Source organism: Pistacia vera, unplaced genomic scaffold, assembly GCF_008641045.1.
Source record: "Pistacia vera cultivar Batoury unplaced genomic scaffold, PisVer_v2 Contig621, whole genome shotgun sequence".
Lineage (NCBI taxonomy): Eukaryota > Viridiplantae > Streptophyta > Magnoliopsida > Sapindales > Anacardiaceae > Pistacia > Pistacia vera.
The window spans coordinates 124,367-150,350 of NW_022196470.1; the positions used below are offsets into that span (position 1 = coordinate 124,367).

Sequence of the window (25,984 nt, forward strand, 5' to 3'; positions counted from 1 at the left end):
CCAGAACCGCGGCAACTCATGTTATTAATAAAACCGATCGTTCTTATTACGGTGACCCTCTGTAGCACCATTATTTTCATACTATTTTTCCGACCAAACCCACTTCATCACAAACAAGACTCCATGGCTCGAAGCTTTGTTCTGTGGCTCCATGGTTTGGGTGACTCTGGCCCCGCCAATGAACCCATCAAGACACTCTTCACTTCTCCTGAGTTTAAATTTACCAAATGGTCCTTCCCTTCTGCTCCTAACAACCCTGTCACTTGCAACTGTAAGTATCTTTCTTATGGTGTGATTACAGTTTTTTTGTGGATTTCATCAAATGGGTTTTGTTTTTTGTTGTGTATTTTTGTTGAAGTTTTTGTCTTGGTGATCCAAGTTTCACAACTGGTGGTTGATTTGGAACTATGTGATGGTTAGTAGGTTTACGAATTTTTTTATAAGTGAAGCAAATGATGGATGTGTTTCCATTTTGTTTATTTGATTTGAGTCCTTGGAGTTTGGTAAAGAATTTAAAGGTGATCAAGTAGAGAGACAAGAGTAAAGATGCTATTTTTGTTGCTTGATTCTTTATTATAATTTTTATCCTAAACTTCCATTTGTGAAATTCATTTCTTTTAGAATAGGAAATTACATAGAACTCAAATTTGATGAAATTTCTTATGAAGAATTAAATTTTGTTTACTTGTATTTATTATGGAGCATATTATTATTGCTATAAGTTCTTAATTTTGGTATTGGGAGGTGCGTGTTTACCTACATTTTTTCCTTTATGCTTTTTTAAAAAAGCAAACTTTTTTTTTTTTTTTTTCCATATAGAGAAGAAGCAACGTCAAGCTCATATAGATAGTTTCAATTTGGTATCTGTTGATGATTAGCAGCTTCTTCAGTCATCAATTATGAGGTCAAATATTTACTGGAGAAAAGTTCTTACTTCTTATTTGTTTGTGACAACCTGGAAAAGTTTTGATCTTAATCATTTCTATAGTTACATGGTTGTTTTGTCCTGTCTTCATATCGACTTTGATAAGTTAATATTTACTTATTCCGATAAAGATATGTTTCCTTTTTCCTTCCTGCAATATCTTATGGCTTTAATTTGCTTCTCTTTGTAGATGGCTTTGTGATGCCTTCTTGGTTTGACATTCATGAGATTCCTGTAACTGCTGTAAGTTATTCCACTTTATAGATTATTTTATTTGGAAGTTATATCCCAAACCTTCATCTTATTAGATGATATTGTATTGAAATGTTGATTTAATTTGTTATAGATTTATCTTAATGTAATGGTTGTGATAAGGAAATAATATATTAATGCATGAATTGGGGTTCTTTTTATTTATTCTTTCTACTGCAATGCCGGTTAAATTTTGATGGTATAACCTGCTAACTCTGCTATCTGAAAGCTTTAGTGAGAATATTATCCCATGCAAATGCTTAGAAATTTCTTAGAGGAGAGAGCTTTAACGTGACTAGTGTCTGATCCTCTATTGGATATTGATAATCTGTTCAGATATTCATTTGAGTTTTTTGTTTATGACCCTCAGAATTCACCGAAAGATGAACCTGGTGTGCTCAAAGCGGTTCAGAACGTGCATGTGATGATAGACAAGGAAGTAGCTGCTGGAACAGATCCAAAAAATGTGTTTGTGTGTGGATTTAGTCAAGGAGGTCTCTCTCTCTGTTTCTTCTAGACATTCACAGAGACACATAAATAAGACATTACTGGTTTTGGTGATTTTGGTGCAACTGATATGAACAATTTGCAGGTGCCTTGACATTGGCTAGTGTTCTGTTGTACCCAAAAACTCTTGGAGGAGGAGCAGTTTTCAGCGGATGGATTCCTTTCAATTCTTCTTTGATTGAAAAATTTACTGCAGATGCAAGAAAGGTGCTTCTTTTATAAATATCAATCATCTATAATTATTGCTTTGAAATTCTTTCTTTTCTTCTCTCTCTCTGTCTCTCTCTCTGTCTCTTTTTCCTTTTTCCCCATAATTGCAATTTAATTCTCTTCTACCTCCTTTCTTGCCTTTCTGTTTGTAAGCATGTGAGATAAGAATTTTTGTAGTCTTTAGAGAAATGGCCAACTGGTGACAATTATAACAATGTTTATTTGCTGATGGACCTCAGATCCATGGTCAAGTATCTAAATTAGTTTTAGATTAACCTCTTTTTGAAGTTGGAAGCATGCATTTTCTGCAGGTTTTACTTGCCATTTTGAATTATACTTCTATAATGGGATGCTATTGCATGGTTTAATGGTCTGGGGTCTGAAATCTATTACAGACTCCAATTTTGTGGTCTCATGGAATGGCTGACAGAACAGTATTGTTTGAGGCTGGACAAGCAGGTCCACCTTTCCTTGAACAAGCTGGCGTAAGCTGCGAGTTTAAGGTAATAAATGTGATACTCTCTCTGATTCTCTCTTACTATCATTGAACTTTATTAAAACATTGTTTTACAATAATTTTGTAGGCTTATCCTGGTCTTGGTCACTCCATAAGCAACGATGAGCTCCGGAATCTTGAATCATGGATCAAGAGTCGTCTGAGTAGTTCTTCCTAGAGGTGTGAGTAGTATCGAAATTGCATCTGGTTATGTCATAGGCGCTATTCTGATTATTACTTGTTAAAATGAATTGGAGAGTGTTTTTTGGATTTCTGTCATTTTGTTTTTTGTGCTGTTTGTTGTTTTTGTTAAAGTTTTTTGTCTTGGTGATCCAAGTTTCAACAACTGGAGTTGATTTGGAACTGTGCGTCGTATAGTACTTTAGGAATTTTTTATTAGTGAAGCAAATGATGGATGTGTTTCCATTTGTTTTTATTTGATTTGAGTCCTTCGAGTTTGGTAAAGAGTTTAAAGGATCAAGTAGAGAGACAAAGTAAAGATGCATTTTGTTGTTGCTGATTCTTTATTATAATGTGTCATCCTAAACTTCCATTTGTGAAATTCATTTTTTTTAGAATAGGAATTATACATAGAACTCAAATTTGATGAAATTTCTTTGAGGAATTAAATTTTGTATACTTGTATTTAGGGCTGCAAAAAAAAAAGGAAACCGAACCGGACCGGAAACCGGTTAACCGTTTCGGTTTTAAAAAATTGTTAAACCGGTTTCGGTTCGGTTTCCAGTTTATATTATTTCTATAACCGTTATCGAAACCGGTTTAATAAACCGGTTTTCCTATAACTTAATATAATAATATATTTTAATTTTTAAAAATTTTTAGGCTTCTGCTGTTTGGTTAAATTTGGGGTTTTGGGAAAAGTTTTTTGAAAAAAGTTAAAAAAAAAGTTAAATTGGGCGGGTATTACGATGTAGGATTATAAATTAATAAAAGACCCCCTATATTGTTTATTTACAAAACACCCCCATAATAAATCTTAAAAGTTAACAAAAACAACCCCCAACCAATGTCAAATACAGAACAGCCGGCCACCACCGCCGGAGGGTGGCCGGGTTCACCGTATTGGCGCATGACCGGCTGGATCTTGCCATCACCGGACCAAGATATATTTCTGTATAATATCTGTCATGATCCAATTGTATCCCTTGAAATTCTTGTTACTTGATATTGGTGTATTTGCCATGTCTCTGCTCTTTTGATTATGGAGTTAGTTAAGGTTGAGATTCACAATTGGAATGATAATTGGAGTAATTGTGTTGGCCATGTTGCTCATGTTCCTATAATCCTCTATTTTCAATTGGGAATATTTTTGAAAATATTTCCTTTACTTTCTCCATTTACAGTTGGGGGGTTTTTAAACATTATTTGAACTCTTATCATCTGTAAAGTCGGAGAATTCCTAAATGTTCTGTTTATTTTTGGAAGGCAAAACTCATCCTGCATATGTACCTGCAAAAAAAAAACGATTCCTATTTGGAAATCCTCTTCATTAAACTATAAACAAGAAACTAGAGCAAACCAGGGATGATTATATTTGTAGATAGCTGGTGGAAGGTAATAGTATTTTATCGCCATCGTTATTATAGTACTATCATCAAGATGATGTTCTGTTTTATGATCTGTCAATTTATATACAAAAGTTTGTATGTATTAACTTTTCGATTCACTCCTAGACTACACATTCTGCCCTACATGGATTAAGCTAGGCAAGCTCCATACACATTCTGCCCCACTCGACAGAGTCTAAGCTAGGCAGCTCCATCGTAAGGGTTGGCCGGTTGAGGTTCGCATTTTGCTCTTTCATTGCATCGTAGCCCCCCACTGGAATCACTTATTGGCCCATATTCAATAGTTCTTACATCTGTTGTCAATGAAAAGGAGCAAACCAGGAGGGCTGCAACAAATAACCATCTCTTTGGACATAGCCGGTAATTTGAAAATTGACACCTTCCTACAGTTAGAATTTTGAGTGAAGACTGGTGAAAATGAAGGGACTCTCAAGGATTGTAATAATTGCCCAATTTGAAAAATATTGATTTGGTTTCTTTGACATATACAGTACTCTAGTATAAATAAATAAATAGAAGCACAAGTTATGGGAGAGCAAGAAGACAGAGTTGCATGTAAAGAAAAAATGACTTTTAGTGCATTTTCTGGTTGTGCAATTTTTTCATTAGAAGTAATGATACATACTCGGAGTATCAAGAGACTCGATTGAAGGATGAATTTGATAGCTCATCATCTTTAACAAAATATACTGCCCCATTCTTGACCTGCTTACATGAACATGTAGATCTGCTTGCTTCACTAGCGCACCCACCGTGATTCACAGGCACATTCCTAGTAGAGCGATGGATACTGCTATCGTTTCCAATCGCCGTTACATGTGAAAAGTTTTGAGAGACATACCTGCAGAGTTAAACTCTGAAGGGCTGTGAGGTGGTGAAAGCCATCTGGTAATTGCAATAACATCAGACAATTTGCAATAGCAGATGGCGGAGGCTTGGCATTGTGCCTTCCGATTGGCATCCATCTTTCCCAGCTTTGTATATCAAGGATACGTAGAGATTGAGCTTAGAAACCCTCCTAACTGCAACATATATCTCTGCATAAAAATGCAGAAGATGCTAAGAGTGAGAACAAGAAGATTGGGTAATTGTTCAGGATTGGAAAAGGGTCGTCTTCAATAAAGTTCTTGAATAAGTATAATAGGGGTGTTCAAAAGAACCGTTGGAACCGGAATCGACAGATACCCTAGGTTTGTTTCGGTTCCACCCAGAACCAGTCGTCTAGGGGGTAAGTTTCGGTTCCAAATTTTGGAACCGAACCAGGAACCGAAACTAATATAAAATAAAATAAGATTAGGGGGGTTAATAAAAACTTTGTAGAAAAATAATTTGAATCATTTATATTTATATTCATAACTTTAAAGTAAGTTGGTTTGACTTTTGAGAATCTACCTTTATAATAATGGAGTTTGTAATTTGAATTTATAATTTGTAATTTTATTTTGTTAACAAGTGCCAGGTGGGAGGGTATTTGTAAGTTTTTAAGGGTTTTTTTTGCGATTTTAAAAACTTTGGGAGGTCATGTAATTTTACAGGATACCCAGAACCGGAACCGGAACCGTTTGTTACAGGTTCTGGTTCGGTACCTAGGAACCGGAACCGTTGGTTCCGATTCTGATTTTAAATTTCAAGAACCGTCAGTTCCGTTCCGGTTCTAGTTCCTTAAAAAAGTGCAGGGTACCCGGAACTGAACACCCCTAATACAATGTACGAAGGCAATTTACAGACTGAAACCAACTTGGCAACCTTCTGAGAGACCCTTGCAATTTTAATTTCTCCAAACAGGGTGGAGACCTCAAAAGCGTATTTAATTGAAGGTTTTCAGTCGGATGTTTGCTTATTATTGTTAAGGAAATAACTTCTTCATTTCTCTCAGGCACTGCACAGTTCTTCGCTGTTTAATCCTGTAATTACCTCCAATGTATAACCTTCCTCAGTTGGTTAAGCTCCTCAGTTGTTTCTATAAAATTTGGTCACAATCTATGCCGGAGAGTGTCTGGATTTCCTTAAAACACAGTTTTCCTTAGGTATCTTCAGAAATCTTTATTATCACTTCAAAGAACTTGCCATATGGAGATGTCTCAGCTCCGTAAGCATGTTGATCCCATAGGCAATGTGCTGACATTTGTGTTTCTGATATCCAAAGTTTGTATTTTCGCAAATTCTTCATTGAGTTGGTAGATTTTTTATCATGGTGCCTCGAAAATCTGATACCGCAAGTTATCAGTTCCCCAACTTCATCCGGTAACTTTCAAACAACTCCTTGTAGATCCAACAGTCTGACAAGCCTGAGTTCTGCTAACATTTTCTTAATGCAGAAGTCATTTCAGTTGCTCTAAACGGAAAGGAGCGTAGATTCAATAACCTATATTGCTGGGATATTTTCGGCATTGCTGTAACTGATAATCTACTTTGTCTGTCTTCAATTTCATTATTCCTATCAACCACAATGGCTCCAAATTTCTCTTCCTTGAACATCTGGGTGTTGCAACTTCACGCATTAGATTGTGTAATTTACAAGCTTTCACACCACATCTCGGGCATGCAGGTAAGGTGTGTTGGATCATACTCCTGTCAATAAGCTGCTTAAAAATAACTTTTGGCAACTTCCTCTCTGATTTCTGAGAAGTTTTTGAACAAAGCCTTCTGCGACCCCACATTCTGATTAGTCTCTTTCTCCCGTATCTCATAATCTTCAAGGAACAAACCAATGTACAAGAAGCAATATTTAGGTAATATGGTAGGTGATTGTAGCTACATACCAAGACCTTGTTTAGTCGCTCAAGATCAGTACTGTGGTTATGCTCCCAATCAAGATCATGGAGTAAGGACTGCATTTCTTGTTGCTTTGATTCCGTCCTAGACAAGTGACCTGCAAGGTTTACAATTGCGAGTGGTAACCCTTCACACCTTCTTATTATGGCCTCTGTTAATGCTTCCAATTCTCTAGGACAAGTCATCATCTCCTCCCAAATGCCTTTCGGCAGAAAATGTCCCTGGCCAACTCATGAGAAGAGGTTGCGCTCGTGAATTGGCAATTGTCTTCCACCTTTGAAGCTATATCCCGTATCCTTGAAGTAAATATAACCAGACCTCGGTCTCTTGGCAACGCTTGCTTCAGTTCATCCCAAAGTTGAGCTTCCCATAAATCATCAACAACTAACAAGTAATTCTTGTTCTCCAGGAACGATAGGTCCTCTCTTGCAACTGTCCCTCATTAACGTCGTCCATTATATCCAAAGCTGCCTCTTTTCTCGCTTGATTTAAACTCGAAACACAGCCTAAGGACATCTATTAAATCGTAGGATGGCGATATAGATACCCAAGAATACAATCAAAGCTGGCCTTAACTCTCTTGTACTTCTTTAACAAGATTAGTTTCCCCAAACCGCCCATACCAATACAGAAATAACTCTTCGACGATTCGGCTCGCTTCCCGCCAGTGATGATTTCATATCTGTTCCACAATCATCGTCAATTCCAAAATGTCATCCTCCCGAGCAAAAGGTGTGTGCACGCGCACCAGTGTCCTTAGATAAGGGCGATAAATAATCTAGCTTCAGAGGGCGAGAATCCGTAACGGTCCCTTCTTTCCCTTAACCTCTGTAACCCTCTTTTGATCTTCCGAATCTGAGAATTGACTTGATACCGCATTTGAATGTGTTTGATGAATTCCACCGTAGCGTCATACTACTATGTATTACAAACGTATCATGATGGTCTTCAGCATCGTAAACCAATTCCTTACCTCCCCACCACCAGGCCCTAACAATCCATCCCGCGTCGTTGCCCACGATCTGCTTCTTTGAGGAAAGCTAACATGGCTTCAAGTTCGCGTTTGATCACTCTACCTCTCTTGATTCCAGTGATAAGCTGTCCTCCTTTTGAAGCTGTTCTAACGTTTTCAGGAACAGAGTGATGACTGGCTCGCCCATCTTCAGGATTCGTTCGTTACCCACCAAAATAAGGAATTCTATGGAAATTCTACAATCATCGCTCTAGCACCGTCTAAATTAATTGCACAGCCACCACTGAAGAGATTTCTACCGAGTAAACGACTTTTTGTTTTTCCACCTAAATATGGCTTGACATTTCATCCGTATTCTATTAAATATATTACTTCAATACTCAAATTTATATTTGTTTTCTGATTTTGCCATTGCTAATAGGGCTGTTCAAAAAAATATAAAAATGAACTGAACTAGTAACTAAACCGATAATCGAGTCAAAAAATTGGTAACCAAAAAAACATAGTTCGATTATAGTTTAAGAAATTCAAAAAACCGAATTTTCGGCATTTAACGGTTTGAGAAAATCAAAATCAGTTAACCAAATCGGTTATGATATGTAATAATTTAAATATTATATATTAAATAAATAATAATAATTTAAATTAATTCCTAAAAAAATTGTTAGTAGTGGTCATAGATATGTATGAATTTTAATTTTTATTTGGATATGTATTATTTATGTTTACAATTTAATTTGGGAAAAAAAAAAGTTTTATCAATTCAAAAGAGGAAAACGGTTTTCTCGTGGAAATCGTTCGGTTTCGGTCGGACGGTTAACCGCTTTTGAACACCCAATCGCTACAACCCCACACTACCACCAATCTCTTCTTCAATCATCACTTACTATAACCTTTCAAACCCTACTCCGTTGATACACCCAATCGTCACGCAATCGAACAATTAGATTTGTACAACCTCGCACCCAAGTCAAATTCTGATAAATCACAATACCAAAATAAAAAATTCACTAAGAGTCATTGACCTCCCTTTTTCATAAACCTTAATGGCTTGATTGAGTTTGCTCTATATTCTCTGTCGAAATATAAATTTAGGTAAAAGTGATATTTTAAATGTGTGTGGGGTGAGCAAGTGTTATTAAACCGTTATTGGGTACGTTAACTCGATTTCTAACTGATAAATTTTTTGTCAACCTTATAACGGACTAATAAAAATGGGCCTCACTGGACTCGGCTCGGCCTGCAGTACCAAACAGAGGAACTAGAAGCATCTAAAGGATCTATTAGGCAATATGAAGGATTAGGGGCATAAGAGTGCTCTTTCACATGCATTCCCAAACTTAACATTGGTGATCTGCCCACGACGTGGGAACTGAACAAAAAAAAAAAAATGACCAGAACCGGCAACTCATGTTATTAATAAAACCGATCGTTCTTATTACGGTGACCCTCTGTAGCACCATTATTTTCAACTATTTTTTCCGACCAAACCCACTTCATCCAAACAAGACTCCACTAGGCTCGAAGCTTTGTTCTGTGGCCAGCTCCATAAGCATGGAGGAGCTCCGGAATCTTATTATTGATAGGATGTCAAGTTAATAATGGTGAAAAATAGTATGAAAGTCATATGGGATTGCTAGAATTTGTCTATATTAACTTGGACATCCTGTCAAATAGTAGATTTACATCATCAACATTTATATAGTTCATATTTTCAAGAAATATGTTGTCAATCAAAGCCATTGGAAATTACACTGCAAACTTCTTGTTTGAATCGAAAATATGAGCAATTTGTTGGTGGAGGACAAATCATTCTGACAATATTCTTGAACTTCGAATCGATTAATCTTACTAAGCCTACAATTAAGAAAAGTCCATTTGAAAGTAAATTTGTAATAATTAATAAGAAAGATTACTCTTACTCATACATACCATCATGGAAAGATGTCTTTGCCCTTATTAATATATTTTAATGAGATAGATTGACCCTTCCCCAAACGGAAAAACTAATTTATGAAAAGAAAACATACATTATAATAAATTTGATGGCGATAGCAATTATAATGGGTGTTTGTTTAATTATTTGGGAAATACTATTTTATTTTTTTAATTACTTTTAAACCCCTTAAGTTTATTAATTTAATTAAACACTTTTGAAAAAAAAGTTTAAAAATTAATAAAAATACCCCCACCCACCCATAGTTGCCAGATTCTGACGACGGAATCTGTCACAACGGCATAGAAACGATTAGAACCGGTCGGTAATTCGTCGATCTGGCCTTTTCCGGTCAAATCCACAACGGATCTGGCCAGAAAAGGTCAGATCTGACCAATGGCCGTCGTTAACCGACAACAACGACCATATATTTGGAATCTAGCCTTTTGCTGCCATCGACGACCAGATCTGGCCATAGATTTGACCTTTTCTGAAATACCATATTGACACACGACCGGCCAAATCTGACTGGTCTGCGTCGTAACGCCATTTTCTGGTCAGATTCTAACGGTAGTGGCTAGAATCTGGCACTGTGGGTGGGTGGGGGTATTTTTATAATTTTACAAAAATTTTATATATTGGGATGTTTAGTTAAATTAGCAAATCTAAAAGATTTTTTTGTTAATTTTTAAATTTTATCTCGTAATACTTACCATATTCAACTATCCAATATTATTCATAAAATTCTATCCAAAATAACAAACCAAATACACCCAATATATATATAGAGAATATTAATATATGCACAACAACATTAGGCATTTGCGGTGGCTGAGAAGATGGAGGTGGGGAATCAGATTCATAATTGTCGGCCATAAGGGATGCCCCAACAAGAAGAATGACACAGAATCAGGTTCAAAAGTCTTGATTGCACATGAATGGCTTAGACAACTTTTGACGCACGTAGGTTTTTACATATCATTTTATTACCTAAATTAATATTTTGATTGGAAATATAAAGCAAACTCATGTTATTAATAAAACCGATTGTTCTTATTACAGTGACCCTCTGTAGCACCATATTTTCATACCATTTTTCCGACCAAACCCACTTCCCCACAAACAAGACTCCATGCCTCGAAGCTTTGTTCTGTGGCTCCATGGTTTGGGTGACTCTGGCCCTGCCAATGAACCCATCAAGACACGCTTCACTTCTCCTGAGTTTAAATTTACTAAATGGTCCTTCCCTTCTGCTCCTAACAACCCTGTCACTTGCAATGGTAAGTATCTTTCTTATGGTGGGATTATAGTTTTTTGTGATCTCAATGATTTTGTTTTTGTGCTGTCTTTGTTTTTTATTTGTGTTAAGTTTTTGTTTTGGTGATCCACCAGTTTCACAACTGGAAGTGATTTAACTGTGGCATCGTTAGTAGCTTAGGAATTTTTATTAGTGAAGCAAATGATGGATGTGTTTCCATTTGTTTATTTTTTGAGTCCTTCGAGTTTGGTAAAGAGTTTAAAGGTGATCAAGTAGAGAGACAAGAGTAAAGATGCTATTTTTGTTGCTTGTTATTCTTTATTATAATTGTCATCCTAAACTTCCATTTGTGAAATTCATTTTTTTTATAGGAAATTACATAGAACTCAAATTTGATGAAATTTCTTATGAGGAATTAAATTTTGTATACTTGTATTTAGGGCTGCAAAAAAAAAAGGGGAAACCGAACCGAACCGAGAAACCGGTTAACCGGTTTCGGTTTTAAAAAATGTTAAACCGGTTTTCGGTTCGGTTCCAGTTTATATTATTTCTATAACCGGTTAATCGAAACCGGTTAATAAACCGGTTTCCTATAACTTAATATATATTTATTTTTTTTTTAAAAATCTTTAGGCTCTTTGGTCAAAATTTGGGGTTTTGGGAAAAGTTTTTTGAAAAAAGTTAAAAAAAAGTAAATTGGGCGTATTACGATGTAGGATTTATAAATTATAAAAGACCCCCATATTTTGTTATTCAAACACCCCCTATAATAAATCTTAAAGTTAACAAAACACCCCCAACACCATGTCAAATCAGACACGCCGCCACCACCCGCCGGAGGGTCCGGTTCACCGTATTGGCGCATGACGGCTGGATCTTGCATCCGCCGGCCAAAGATATTTACTGTATACTAATCGTCATGATCCAAATTGTATCCCTTGAAATTTGTTACTTGATATTGGTGTATTTGCCATGTCTCTCTCTCTTTTGATTAGTGGAGTTAGTTTAAGGTTGAGATTCAACATTGGAATGATAAATTGGAGTAATGTGTTTGCCATGTCTGCTCATTGTTCCTATAATCCTCTATTTTCAATTGGGAATATTTTTGAAAATATTTCCTTTACTTTCTCAGTCTACAGTTGGAGGGGTTTTTAAACATTATTTGAACTCTTATCATCTGTAAAGTCGGAGATTCTAAATTGTTCTGTTATTTTTGGAAGCAAAAACTCATATCCTGCATATGTATCCTGCAAAAAAAACGATTCTCATTTGGAAATCCTCTTCATAAACTATAAACAGAACTAGAGCAAACCAGGGATGAATGATATTTGTAGATAGCTGGTGGAAGGTGAATAGTATTATATCGCCATCGTTATTATAGTACTATCATCAAGATGTGTCTGTTTTATGATCATGTCAATTTATATACAAAAGTTTGTATGTATTAACTTTTCGATTCACTACCTAGACTACACATCTGCCCCTACATGGAGTCTAAGCTAGCAAGCTCCATTACACATTCTGCCCCTACATAGGTCTAAGCGAGGCAAGCTCCACGTAAGGGGTTGGCCGGTTGAGGTTCGCATTTGCCTTTCATTGCATCGTACCCCCCACTGGAATCACTTATGGCCCATATTCAATAGTTCTTACATCTTTAGTGTCATGAAAAAGGAGCAAACCAGAGGGCTGCAACAAAATACCATCTCTTTGACATAGCCAGGTAATTTGAAAATTGCACCTTCCTACAGTTAAAATTTTGAGTGAAGACTGGGAAATGAAGGGACTCTCAAGGATTGTAATAATTGCCCAATTTGAAAAATATTGATTTGGTTTCTTTGACATATACAGTACTCTGTATAAATAATAAATAGAAGCACAAGTTATGGGAGACAAGAAGCAGTTGCATGTAAAGAAAAAATGAGACTTTTAGTGCATTTTCTGGTTGTGCAATTTTTTCATTAGAAGTATGATACATTACTCGTGATTATCAAGAGACTCGATTGAAGGATGAATTTGATAGCTGCATCATCTTTAACAAAATATACTGCCCATTCTTGACCTGCTTACATGACATGTAGATCTGCTTGCTTCACAGCGCACCCACCGTGATTCACCAGGCACATTCCTAGTAAGAGCGATGGATACTGCTATGTTTCCAATCGCCGTTAGCATGTGAAAAGTTTTGAGACATACCTGCTAGAGTTAAACTCTGAAGGCTGTGAGGTGGTGAAAGCCATCTGGTAATTGCAATAACATCAGACAATTTGCAATAAGCAGATGGCGGAGGCTTGGCATTGTGCCTTCTCGATGGCATCCATCTTTCCCAGCTTTGTATATCAAGGATACGTAGAGATGTGAGTTAGGAAACCCTCCTGAACTGCACATATATCCTTGCAAAATGCAGAAGATAGCTAAGAGTGAGCCAAGAGATTGGGTAATTGTTCTAGGATGGGAAAGGTCGTCTTCATAAATTGTTCTGAATAATAAAATTAGGGGTGTTCAAAAGAACCGGTTGGAACCGGAATCGACAGATACCCTAGGTTTGGTTCCGGTTCCTACCCGAACCTTCGTCATGGGTAGTTTCGGTTCCAAATTTTTGGAACGCGAACCAGGAACCGAAACTAATATAAAATAAAATTAAAGATTAGGGGGGTTAATAAAAACTTTTGTAGAAAATAATTGAATACATTTATATTATTTTCATAACTTTAAATAGTTGGTTTGACTTTTGAGAATCACCTTTATAAAGTAATGGAGTTTGTAATTTTGATATAATTTGTAATTTTATTTTGGTTAACAAGTCCCAGGTGGGAGGGTATTTGTAAGTTTTTAAGGGTTTTTTTTGCGATTTTAAAAACTTTTGGAGGTCATGTAATTTTACAAATACCCAGAACCGAACCGGAACCGTTGTTACAGGTTCTGGTTCTGGGTACCTAGACCGGAACCGTTGGTTCCGATTCTGATTTTAATTTCAAGGAACCGTCAGTTCCGGTTCCGTTTCTATTCTTAAAAAAGTGCAGGGTACCGAACTGAACACCCCTATGACAATGTACGAAGGCAATTTACAGACTGAAACCAACTTGGCAACCTTCTGAGAGACCCTTGCAATTAATTTCTCCAAACGAGGTGAGACCTCAAAAGCGTATTTAATTGAAGGTTTTCAGTCGGATGTTTGCTTATTATTGTTAAGGAAGATAACTTCTTCATTTCTCTCAGAGCAACTGCCAGTTCTCGCTGTTTGATCCTGTAATTCCTCCAATGTATACTTCCTCAGTTGGTTAAGCTCCTCAGTTTGTTTCATAAATTTTGGTCACAATCTATGCCGGAGAGTGTCTGAGTTCCTTAAAAACACGTTTTCCTTAGGTATCTTCAGAAAACTTATTATCACGTTCAAAGAACTTGCCATATGGAGATGTCTCAGCTCCGTAAGCATGTTGATTCCATGAGGCAATGTGCGACATTTGTGTTTCTGATATCCAAAGTTTGTAGATTTCGCAAATTCTTCATTGAGTTGGGTAGATTTTTTATCATGGTGCCTCGAAAATCTAGATACCGCAAGTTGATCAGGTCCCCAACTTCATCCGTAACTTTCAATACCAACTCCTTGTGTCCAACAGTCTGACAAGCCTAGTTCTGCTAACAATTTTCTTAATGCAGAAGATGACATTTCAGTTGCTCTAACAGGAGAAAGGAGCGTAGATTCAAATTACCTATATTTGCTGGGATATTTTCGGCATTGCTGTAGACTGAAATCTACGTTGTCTGTCTTCAATTTCATTATTCCTATCAACCACAATGGGCTCCAAATTTCTCTTCCTTGAACATCTGGTTGCAACTTCACGCATTAGATTGTGTAATTTACAAGCTTTCACACACATCTCGGGCATGCAAGGTACTGGATTGGATCATACTCCTGTCAATAAGCTGCTTAAAATAACTGTTGGCAACTTCCTCTTCTGATTTCTGAGAAGTTTTTGACCAGCCTTCTGCGACCCACATTCTGATTAGTCTCTTTCTCCCGATCTCTAATCTTCAAGGCAAACCAATGTACAAGAAGCATATTAAGGTAATATGGTATGATTGTAGCTACATACCAAGACCTTGTTTAGTCGCTCAAGATCAGTACGGTGGTTATGCTCCCATCAAGATCATGGAGTAAGGACTGCTTTCTTGTTGCTTTGATTCCGTCCAGACAGTGACCTGCAAGGTTTACAATTGCGAGTGGTAACCTTCACACCTTCTATTATGGCCTCGTTAATGCTTCCAATTCTCTAGGACAAGTCATCTCCTCCCCAAATGCTTTCGGCAGAAAATGTCCCTGGCCAACTCATGAGGAAGAGGTTGCAGCTCGTAGATGTGGCAATTGTCTTCCACCTTTGAAGCTATATCCCGTATCCTTATAAATATAACCAGACCTCGGTCTCTTGGCAACGCTTGCTTCAGTTCATCCCAAGTTGAGCTTCCCATAATCATCACAACTAACAGGTAATTCTTGTTCTCCAGGGAACGATAGGTCCTCTCTTGCAACTGTCCCCCATTAACGTCGTCCATTATATCCAAAGCTGCCTCTTTTCTGCTTGATTTAAACTCGAATAACACAGCCTTAAGGACATCTATTAAATCGTAGGATGGCGATATAGATACCCAAGAATGACAATCAAAGCTGGCCTTAACTCTCTTGTAAATTCTTTAACAAGAGTAGTTTTCCCCAAACCGCCCATACCAAATACGAAATAACTCTTCGACGATTCGGCCTTCCCGCCAGTGATGATTTCATAATCTGTTCCACATCATCGTCAATTCCCAAATGTCATCCTCCCGAGCAAAAGGTGTAGCTGACCCGTGCTCTTAATGAAGGGCGATAATAATCTGAGCTTCAGAGCGAGAATACCGTAACGGTCCCTTCTTTCCTTAACCTCTGTACCCTTCTTTTGATCTTCGAATCTAGAATTGACTTGATATCGCATTTGAATGTGTTTGATGAGATTCCACCGTAGCGTACTACTATGTATTACAAACTTCAATGATGTCTTCAGCATCGTAAACCAAATTCCTTACCTCCCACCCCAGGCCCTAACAAGTCCATCCCGTCGTTGCCCACGATCTGCTTCTTTAAGGAAAGCTAACATGGCTTCAAGTTCGCGTTTGATCCACTCTACCTCTTCTTGAATTCCAGTGATAAGCTGTCCTCCTTTTGAAGCTGTTCTAACGTTTTCAGGAACAGAGTGATGACTGGCTCGCCCTCTTCAGGATTCGTTCGTTACCCCCAAAATAGGAAAGATCTATGGAAATTCTACAATCAATCGCTCTAGCACCGTCTAAATTATTGCAGCAGCCACTGAAGATATTCCTACCGAGTAAACGACTTTTTGTTTTTCCACCTAATATGGCTTGACATTTTCATCCGTATTCTATTAAAATATTACTTCAATACTCAAATTTATATTTGTTTTCTGATTTTGCCATGCTAATAGGTGTTCAAAAAAATATAAATTGAACTGAACTAGTAACTAAACCGATAATCGAGTCAAAAAATTGGTTAACCAAAATAGTTCGATATAGTTTAAAGAAATTCAAAAAACCGAATTTTCGGTTCATTTACGGTTTGAAAAATCAAAATCAGTTAACCAAAATCGGTTATGAATATTACATAATTAAATTTATATATAAATAAAAATAATAATTTAATTAATTCCTAAAAAAATTGTTAGTAGTGGTCAATATATGTATGAATGTTTAATTTTTATTTGGATATGTATTATTTATGTTTACAATTTAATTTAGGGAAAAAAAAAGTTTTATCCAATTCAAAAGAGAAAACGGTTTCTCCCAAATCGGTTCGGTTTTCGGTTCGGGACGGTTAACCCTTTTGAACACCCCTAATCGCTACAACCCACACTACCACCAATCTCTTCTCATCATACTTACTATACCTTTCAAACCCTACTCTCGTTGATAGCACCAATCGTTCAGCAATGAACAATTAGAGTTTGTACAACCTCGCACCCAAGTCAAATTCTGATAAATCAAACTAACAAATAAAAATTTCACTAAGAGTCATTGACCTCCTTTTTCATAAACCTTAATGGCTTGAATTGAGTTTGCTCTATATTCTCTGTCGAAATATAAATTTAGGTAAAAGTGATATTTTAAATGTGTGTGGGGGTGAGCAAGTGTTATACCGTTATTTGGGTAACGTTAACTCGATTTCTAACTGATAAATTTTTATGTCAACCTTTACGGACCTAATAAAAGGGGCTCTACTGGACTTCGGCCTGCAGCCAAAACAGAGGAACTAGAAGCATCTAAAGGATCTATTAGGCAATATGAAGGGATTAGGGGCATTAAGAGTCTTTTCACATGCATTCCCAACTTAACATTGGTGATCTGCCCACGACGTGGAACTGAACAAAAAAAAAAAAATGACCAGACCCGCGGCAACTCATGTTATTATAAAACCGATCGTTCTATTCCGGTGACCCTCTGTACCACCATTTTTTCATACTATTTTTCCGACCAAACCCACTTCATCACAAACAAGACTCCATGGCTCAAGCTTTGTTCTGTGGCTCCATGGTTTGGTGTACTCTGGCCCCGCCAATGAACCCATCAAGACACTCTTCACTCTCCTGATTTTAATTTACCAATGGTCCTTCCCTTCTGCTCCTAACAACCCTGTCACTTGCAACTGTAAGACTTTCTTATGGTGTGATTACAGTTTTTTTGTGGATTTCATCAAATGGGTTTTGTTTTTTTTTGTGTGTTTTTTGTTGAAGTTTTTGTCTTGGTGATCCAAGTTCACAACTGGTGTTGATTTGGAACTATGTGATGGTTAGTAGTTTACGAATTTTTTTTATATTGAGCAAATGATGGATGTGTTTCCATTTTGTTTATTTGATTTGAGTCCTTGTAGTTTGGTAAAGAATTTACAGGTGATCAAGTAGAGAGACAAGAGTAAGATGCTATTTTTGTGCTTGATTCTTTATTATAATTTTTATCCTAAACTTCCATTTGTGAAATTCATTTCTTTTAGATAGGAAATTACATAGAACTCAAATTTGATGAAATTTCTATGAAGAATTAAATTTTGTTTACTGATTTATTATGGAGCATTTATTATTCTATAAGTTCTTAATTTTGGTATTGGGAGGTGCTGTGTACCTACATTTTTTCCTTTATGCTTTTTTAAAAAAGCAAACTTTTTTTTTTTTTTTTCCATATAGAGAAGAGCAACGTCAAGCTCATATAGATAGTTCAATTTGGTATCTGTTGATGATTAGCAGCTTCTTCAGTCATCAATTATGAGTCAAATATTTACTGGAGAATTTCTTACTTCTTATTTGTTTGTGACAACCTGGAAAAGTTTTGATCTTATCATTTCTATAGTTACATGGTTGTTTGTCCTGTCTTCATATCGACTTTGATAGTTATATTTACTTATCCGATAAAGATATGTTTCCTTTTTCCTTCCTCAATATCTTATGGCTTTAATTTGCTTCTCTTTGTAGATGGCTTTGTGATGCCTTCTGGTTTGACATTCATGAGATTCCTGTAACTGCTGTAAGTTATTCCACTGTATAGATTATTCTATTTGGAAGTTATATCCCAAACCTTCATCTTATTAGATGATTTGTATTGAAATGTTGATTTAATTTGTTATAGATTATCTAATGTAATGGTTGTGATAGGAAATAATATATTAATGCATAATTGGGGTTCTTTTATTTTATTCTTTCTACTGCAATGCCGGTTAAATTTTGATGGTATAACCTGCTAACTCTGCTATCTGAAAGCTTTAGTGAGAATATTTCCCATGCAAATGCTTAGAAATTTCTTAGAGGAGAGAGCTTTAACGTGACTATGTCTGATCCTCTATTGGATATTGATAATCTGTTCAGATATTCATTTGAGTTTTTTGTTTATGACCCTCAGAATTCACCGAAATGAACCTGGTGTGCTCAAGCGGTTCAGAACGTGCATGTGATGATAGACAAGGAAGTAGCTGCTGGAACAGATCCAAAAATGTGTTTGTGTGTGGATTTAGTCAGGAGGGTCTCTCTCTCTGTTTCTCTAGACATCACAGAGACACATAATAAGACATTACTGGTTTTGGTGATTTTGGTGCAACTGATATGAACAATTTGCAGGTGCCTTGACATTGGCTAGTGTTCTGTTGTACCCAAAAACTCTTGGAGGAGGAGCAGTTTTCAGCGGATGGATTCCTTTACTTCTTCTTTGATTAAAAATTTACTGCAATGCAAAGGTGCTTCTTTTATAAATCAATCATCTATAATTATTGCTTTGAAATTCTTTCTTTTCTTCTCTCTCTCTGTCTCTCTCTCTGTCTCTTTTTCCTTTTCCCCATAATTGCAATTTAATTCTCTTCTACCTCCTTTCTTGCCTTTCTGTTTGTAAGCTGTGAGATAAGAATTTTTGTAGTCTTTGAGAAAATGGCCAACGTGTGACAATTATAACAATGTTTATTTGCTGATGGACCTCAGACCATGGTCAAGTATCTAAATTAGTTGTAGATTAACCTCTGTTTGAAGTTGGAACATGGAGTTTCTGCAGGTTTTACTTGCCATTTTGAATTATACTTCTATAATGGATGCTATTGCATGGTTTAATGGTCGGGGGTCTGAAATCTATTACAGACTCCAATTTTGTGGTCTCATGGAATGGCTGACAGAACGTATTGTTTAGGCTGGACAAGCAGGTCCACCTTTCCTTGAACAGCTGGCGTAGCTGCGAGTTTAAGGTAATAAATGTGATACTCTCTGATTCTCTCTTACTATCATTGAACTTTATTAAAACATGTTTTACAATAATTTTGTAGGCTTATCCTGGTCTTGGTCACTCCATAAGCAACGATGAGCTCCGGAATCTTGAATCATGGATCAAGAGTCGTCTGTAGTTTCTTCCTAGAGGTGTGAGTAGTATCGAAATTGCATCTGGTTATGTCATGGGCGCTATTCTGATTATTACTTTTAAAATGAATGGAAGATGAAATTTTATAAGATAATTATGCATATTTGCGGTAATAAAACTTGAATTCACTGGATCTCTTTTGGTTCGGTGAACAATTAGGCATTTTTTCTACTTATTGAACAATTTTGAAACCACAGAAGTGGACTAAGTTTCCAATCAGATTAGAGCACACTTTACAATTGCAACTGATAACCTGTGGCTTCTTCCAATGTTCTGGCCTCTCTGTACCTCAAATTTTCAGGGCAAGTCCACTGGCCCTGGAATGCCTTTCTGCCGAAAATGATCCCATAACTCCTATGAAAGGTTGCCGCATTTTCCAATGGTGTAAATCCAAGGGCATAGATTCAAAGCTAGTTTTAACTCTCCTGTAAACTTCATGAACAAGAGGGGCCTTCAAGCTTCCCATAACACGTCCTGTTACCATGGCTTGGAGCTCGCTCTTTATCCACTCTTATCCAGTGATTAGAAATCGGACCCGTGCAGGGACCTGGCTAGGCCATTGGTCTCAAGTCGAGTAGTTTAATAAGTTTGACCGGCAGGTCAAAATGGTGTCTAAAGGTTTGAAATCTATAAAAATACCCATAAAAATTACATGTAACTATAAGTTTGAAATCTTGCAAAAACACTCCAAACACCATTGTCGACATTGGCAAAAATGGCTTGTTTTCGATGACAACAACACTCCTCATCACCACGAAAATACTCTTCGCAGCCTCCCGACCAAAACTCATTTCACCCCTCTCTTGTATGCCCCCCCAATCGTTAGAGACAACAGGCTCTTTTTGGTGACATTGTTTTGCAATTGTTGGTCGATTCATTCACTAGAAATCGATATTGTTGCCATCATTCAACTCACCGGTCATTCCTCTTCAAAAGTCCTAACATTCTAGCTTTCAATTATTCGTGAATTGATGTCCTAATTTCTAGAGTTTTGAATGAATAAGAAAATTTGTAATCCGACTTAATGAAGGCTTCGGGTCAGGATTGAACCGGTTCAACCGGCCAAGCCAGGCCAGGTTCCTAATCACTGCTCTTACCTCCACTTGTTTAAGCTTGAGTCACTTTTAAATCTATAAACAACATAAAAGTCAATAAAATTAGGCAGAAAGTGTAAAAGCCACAAGACATTACACATATTTTTTTGGCCGTATTTGATAATTTCAGTCCATACTTTCGCATCAAAAGCAACAATCGGTCAAGTCACAACACAACATTCATCCACTAAAATAGAAAGAGACGGTATTATCCATGGGAGACGCTCAAAGTTTTTGGAGAATTTGAGTTTCTCCTCCAGTAATGTAAGCTCTTGTTGGGCTTGGGGGTTTGGATATTAGAAAAACTCTATTAGGATCCAACATTGAAAGGAAAAATGGTGAACATGTGGGTTATAAATGCTTGGGCACTCTCCCTGACAAGTCGGTTTTTCAAGGAGAGTTCTATCCAAGCCCATGAAAGACCCATGGCCCAGCCCAAATTGTTAAATTATTGGAATGGGTTCCTACCAATTGGTATCAGAGCATGATCATGTGCACGCATGACAAGCTGACCTTGGGCCCAGGCTACTATCCCAAGGAAAGGGGATCCGCAAAGTCACTTAAGGGGTAAAGAGGCCGACTTGGAGCTCATGCAGTAGGGCCCAATGGGCCCCTCGAGGGGTCGAGAAGGAGAGTTTTTGATAGGCTTCTAGGTGAAGTAAGACCCAAAGAGAGGGCAGTAAAGGCCGATGAGGGCGAGGTAGCCGATGAGAGCGGACACTCTCTAGAAAGAAGACCAACGACAGCGTTGGATCTCGAAGCGTGTGTGAATATTAGGATCCCATATTGAAAAGAAAAATGGTGGGCATATGGGTTATAAAGGTCTGAGCACCCTCTTTTGACAAGTCGATTTTTCAATGAGAGTTCTATCCAAGCCTATAAAAAATCCATAACCCAACCCAAATTGTGGAGTGTTCCTATCAAACTCAAACCCAAATGGGAGAGCAGGAGAGGAAAGACTAGATCCACCAACCCGATTGACGTATAAAGAGGGACTACTTCTGAAGACAGACAGGGACAATACAAATAATAAATCATGGTAGTAGGTCCCATCACATCACTGATCAACCCCACCAACCTTCAAGATGCTCAAATCTATCAAACACGATTCACTCACTTTCACAACTCTACCACCTCTTTTCATACTCCTTCATCACACCTTAAACTTCCCGCAAATCTACGTCACCAACCCCAAGATTACGGTAAAACATAAATATAAAATAAAATAAAAAAGAAGAACGCCCTATCTATCAACCTTTCAAAGTCCAAACCTCCCAGTCTCCTTCCCTATTAGAAATAAAACTCGAAACTCTTTCCCTGTCTAAACCAGATTCCATCTCATCATCATCAACTATGAAGAAACTATACCGCAAAGGCACGGTTCATCCTTCTCCGCCAATAATATCCGATCACCTGTCCTTTCTTCCCGCCACAATACTCACCCTCACGGCGGCTCTTTCTCCTGAAGATAGAGAGGTTTTAGCTTATCTCATCTCTTGCTCCAACCACAACATCTGCGTTGTCAACAACTCTCAGAGTCAGAGAAAAAACAACAACACCCAGAAGACTGCGAGTGCTTCGCTCGGTAAAAGTAAAAGTAATAGTAGTAATAGTAACGATCATCCTCCTTTTTTCAACTGCGATTGTTTTAGATGTTATATGAGTTACTGGGTCAGGTGGGACGCGTCGCCTAATCGCCAACTGATACACGAGATCATCGACGCTTTTGAAGATGATTTGTTGCGCGATAACAAGAAGGTTAAAAGCAACAAGAAGGATAAGAAAAAGAAAGGTGGTGGGAATTATAATAACGATAACTCGGGTGAGTTAAAACGGCCGCCGAGTAGTGATCGTCAGTTGAGTTTGGGAAAGGACCAGTCAGCTGAGTCAGAGTATTCGGAAGAAACGAGTTGTAAAGATGGTGAAAAGGGTTTTGATGGCCACCATGATGAAGAAGGAGAAGAGAGAGGTTCAGTGAAGCGCTTCGTTAGTTTTATTGGAGAAAAGATATGGGGTGTTTGGGGATAATCTTGAAGCTTGCAAGATTAAAGAGGTGGGTTTAGTTTAATTCTAGTTTTAATTTGTTCTCTACTAAGAGAAGCAAATTTATTTTTGGTTTTTCTTACTGTTTTTGCTTCTTGTATATTACCCTTTTATAATGTATAAATTAAATGGGTAGTTTTATTTTTAAGCATCAATCTTTCAAACCCATCAATATTGATGTTTCTCTCTTCAGTTCTTCTCCTCTCTGTACATATAATAAGTGATTGATCATTTGATTGATTACCTTCATTTGTATTTGTGTTTAGAGTTTCTTATCTTACTGTTTCCATAACATTTTCTATGAATGCTCTTATCGGAATTAGACCTCCGATCAATTCGCCGATCGTTCTAGTGGGCAAGTTTCAACAATAATCCTTCCGCAGTTCACCTAGGGTTTTTTAGCAGACTTCTTGCGACGTCGCAGGCAGCAAACCGGCCAAGTCCATGCCATCCGAAAACTTAAACGGGCATTCATTTGGTTCCATAATGCAAATATTAGAGGTTTCTTTACATTTTGAAGTTAGTTTGATCATTTCAGAATTCTGTTAGTACCATTCAAATTCGCTCAAGGTAGAAGTTTTTCTTTTATTTATTTATTTTCTAGAAAATGGTGTGGGATTGGGAAAATTTTTGAACCCAAATAAAGAAAACCCTAAAATTAGTTTCCATTTTGGGGAAAAAGAAATTTATCTCTTGGAAGCCATGTTGCAAGGGAATATTGCTATTGCGGACATTGTAGTTGTACTTGTATTACGCGCGTGTTATTTTCTTATTGGTTTATAAAAAATTTAAGCCTAATATATATTTGAATTAATTTCCATTTCTGAGTGTTAAATTTAGTACTGAAAAACAACAGAGGGTATAATGGTCAGGATGGAAAAATGTTTATGGATGTAATAGGTGTCACAATAACCGAGGTCGGCAAAAGCAAGAGGCTTCTTCGATTAAAGCGAAGGACCCATTAAAAAGTCCTCCCCACTAATGACAGTATGACACTCTAATCCAAGCTCTCTCTTTTGTGGTTCTCCAAGAGCATTTATTCTTTTCATATTCTTCATAAAATTTCACTCACTTTTACCATCTTACCCCTTCTCACATTTTCCTTTATCAATAATTTTACCAGAGAAATAGGCTACATCATCCATTATTTATAGTGAACACATTCATTAACAAACCATTCGTCGGTAACTTAGATGGTTAGGGAGAATTCGAGATAGGTGGATAGGCGTACAGACCAGTTTGTGTGTGTATCTCAACTAATCCGGAGGCTATTGAACACACCTACAAGCCCAATATTTCAGATAAATACCAAATGTGGTAAGTCACAATTATATAGTGAACACATTCATTACAAACCCATTTATCGGTAACCCAGATGGTTAGAGCGAATTCGAGATAGGTGGATAGGCGTACATCCAGTTTGCACGCACCTAACTAATCCGGAGGTTCATTGAACACCCTACAGTCCAATGTTTCAAGTAAGTCACAAATATGGCAAATGAGTCTAAGATGGTTTGAACCCAAAAAGTCAATAAAGGGAACAAACTTTAGTGACTTCAGGTCAACCTTTTATACAGTTTCTCAAGTTCGATTATCCATCTGAGCAAACTTTATGCGATTAAGTGTTACGCTGGGCTCCCCCGCGTGAACACATAATTCTCAATAAGAAAAATTCAATTGTAATAAGTAATCTACATCTAACCATTATTATATACAAAGAGTAATACAGTAAGTGATATTGTGGGTGTGAAAGAGTTTTGATAAGATAAGCTTCCTTATGATTAATAGTAATATTAGTACTTAAGACATAGGTACTTCAAATATTGTTTTTATTGGCATTTTCTAAAGAGTAGTTGGCGGTGCTATAATTGTTGTTTAAGTTTAGCAAAGATTTAACATACTATGGTCTAGCATGCTTCACATTTTTTTATAAAGTGGTTTGTCTCTCTTTAAAATAAATTATATGAATTTATGGAGTATTTTAAAACTTAGTCTAGGCAATTTTGCACTTGTTTAATTAAATATTAGGCATTGGGTTGGTTGTCCATGTTAGAAAGTAGAAGAAACAGTCAATTATTTTTATTTATAAGGGTGTTTAGGCAATTTCCTTTTAGTCCAAAGAAAGAGAATATCTTTTTTCTTTATATTTTAATCTTTTGCATTTGCAACCCCCATGTTTTACTTCTTTCGCTTTAACTATATATAAATTGAAAAAAAATATATATGAAAAATCAACTTGATAATTGCAAAAGAGTATCTTTGGAAAGCGAATTTGCCTACTTGCTATTCCAAATTGAATGCCATAAAAGAAGAGACAATTGGCTCTCTCTCGGTGACCATGTCTATGTCGAAATATGCCTTGCTCACTACAATACGGAATTGAATTTACATTGTCACCCCTGATCTACGATGCAACAAAATCTCACGTTCGAATTTCAGAAGCTAACAAGGTTATCTTAACTTTAAAGTTCGATGTTACCTGAGAAATGAGTGATGGTGTTAGTTTTATGAAACTGGAATAATATAATTTTAGTTTCAAAAGCGAATGATCTCATTATAATTTCAAAGTAACGTTAAAGTTAACGTAAAATAAAACTATTTTGTTAGTTTTTGCAACCGAAAAAGTTGGGAACTCTCGAAAAGCCTATCAAGCCCTTTGGAAACTCAAGTTATTAGATGCCCTGCTTAATAGTGAGTTTCATGTCGAAATCTCAAGTCATATGTGTTAAACTCTCGAGACATCTAATCGTCAGATTACAACAAAATGTAAAGAAAAAGTTCGAAACGCCAATTACTTCCGTACATCGGTTCATGCTACGTGATAAAGGTGAATGGCAATAATAAAGTAACATAGAAATAATTAACTCTAAATTTCTAAAATTAGACCTTAAAGTTAATACAGAAACGAAGAAACTAATAACATGTTATCCCATATTTTCAACGGTAGATTAAAGTTAATATAACTAAAGGGGCTCAATTGGCTATGCTAAAGATAGGG

The 25,984-nt window shown here is 36.8% G+C and overlaps 1 protein-coding gene and 1 pseudogene across 1 annotated transcript; both read left to right on the top strand.

Annotated features, from left to right (window-relative positions):
- On the top strand, positions 1-19,972 carry LOC116110969 (probable carboxylesterase SOBER1-like). Its single transcript, XM_031397180.1, has 8 exons — positions 1-271; positions 1,116-1,168; positions 1,548-1,671; positions 1,770-1,891; positions 2,290-2,397; positions 2,479-2,648; positions 10,561-10,565; positions 19,928-19,972. Exons 1-6 carry the CDS (start codon positions 19-21, stop codon positions 2,566-2,568), a joined length of 750 nt encoding a protein of 249 aa, XP_031253040.1. The 5' UTR covers positions 1-18; the 3' UTR covers positions 2,569-2,648; positions 10,561-10,565; positions 19,928-19,972.
- On the top strand, positions 10,755-23,029 carry LOC116110968 (annotated as a pseudogene).
- The last annotated feature ends 2,955 nt before the right edge of the window (positions 23,030-25,984 follow it).

What these genes read in the sequence shown, in the direction of transcription:
- LOC116110969 (XM_031397180.1), top strand. Translation starts at nt 19, where the DNA reads ATGTTATTAATAAAACCGATCGTTCTTATTACGGTGACCCTCTGTAGC. An exon ending in CAACCCTGTCACTTGCAACT is followed by an intron (nt 272 to 1,115) that starts GTAAGTATCTTT and finishes TTCTCTTTGTAG; the next exon opens with ATGGCTTTGTGATGCCTTCT. An exon ending in GTGTGGATTTAGTCAAGGAG is followed by an intron (nt 1,672 to 1,769) that starts GTCTCTCTCTCT and finishes AACAATTTGCAG; the next exon opens with GTGCCTTGACATTGGCTAGT.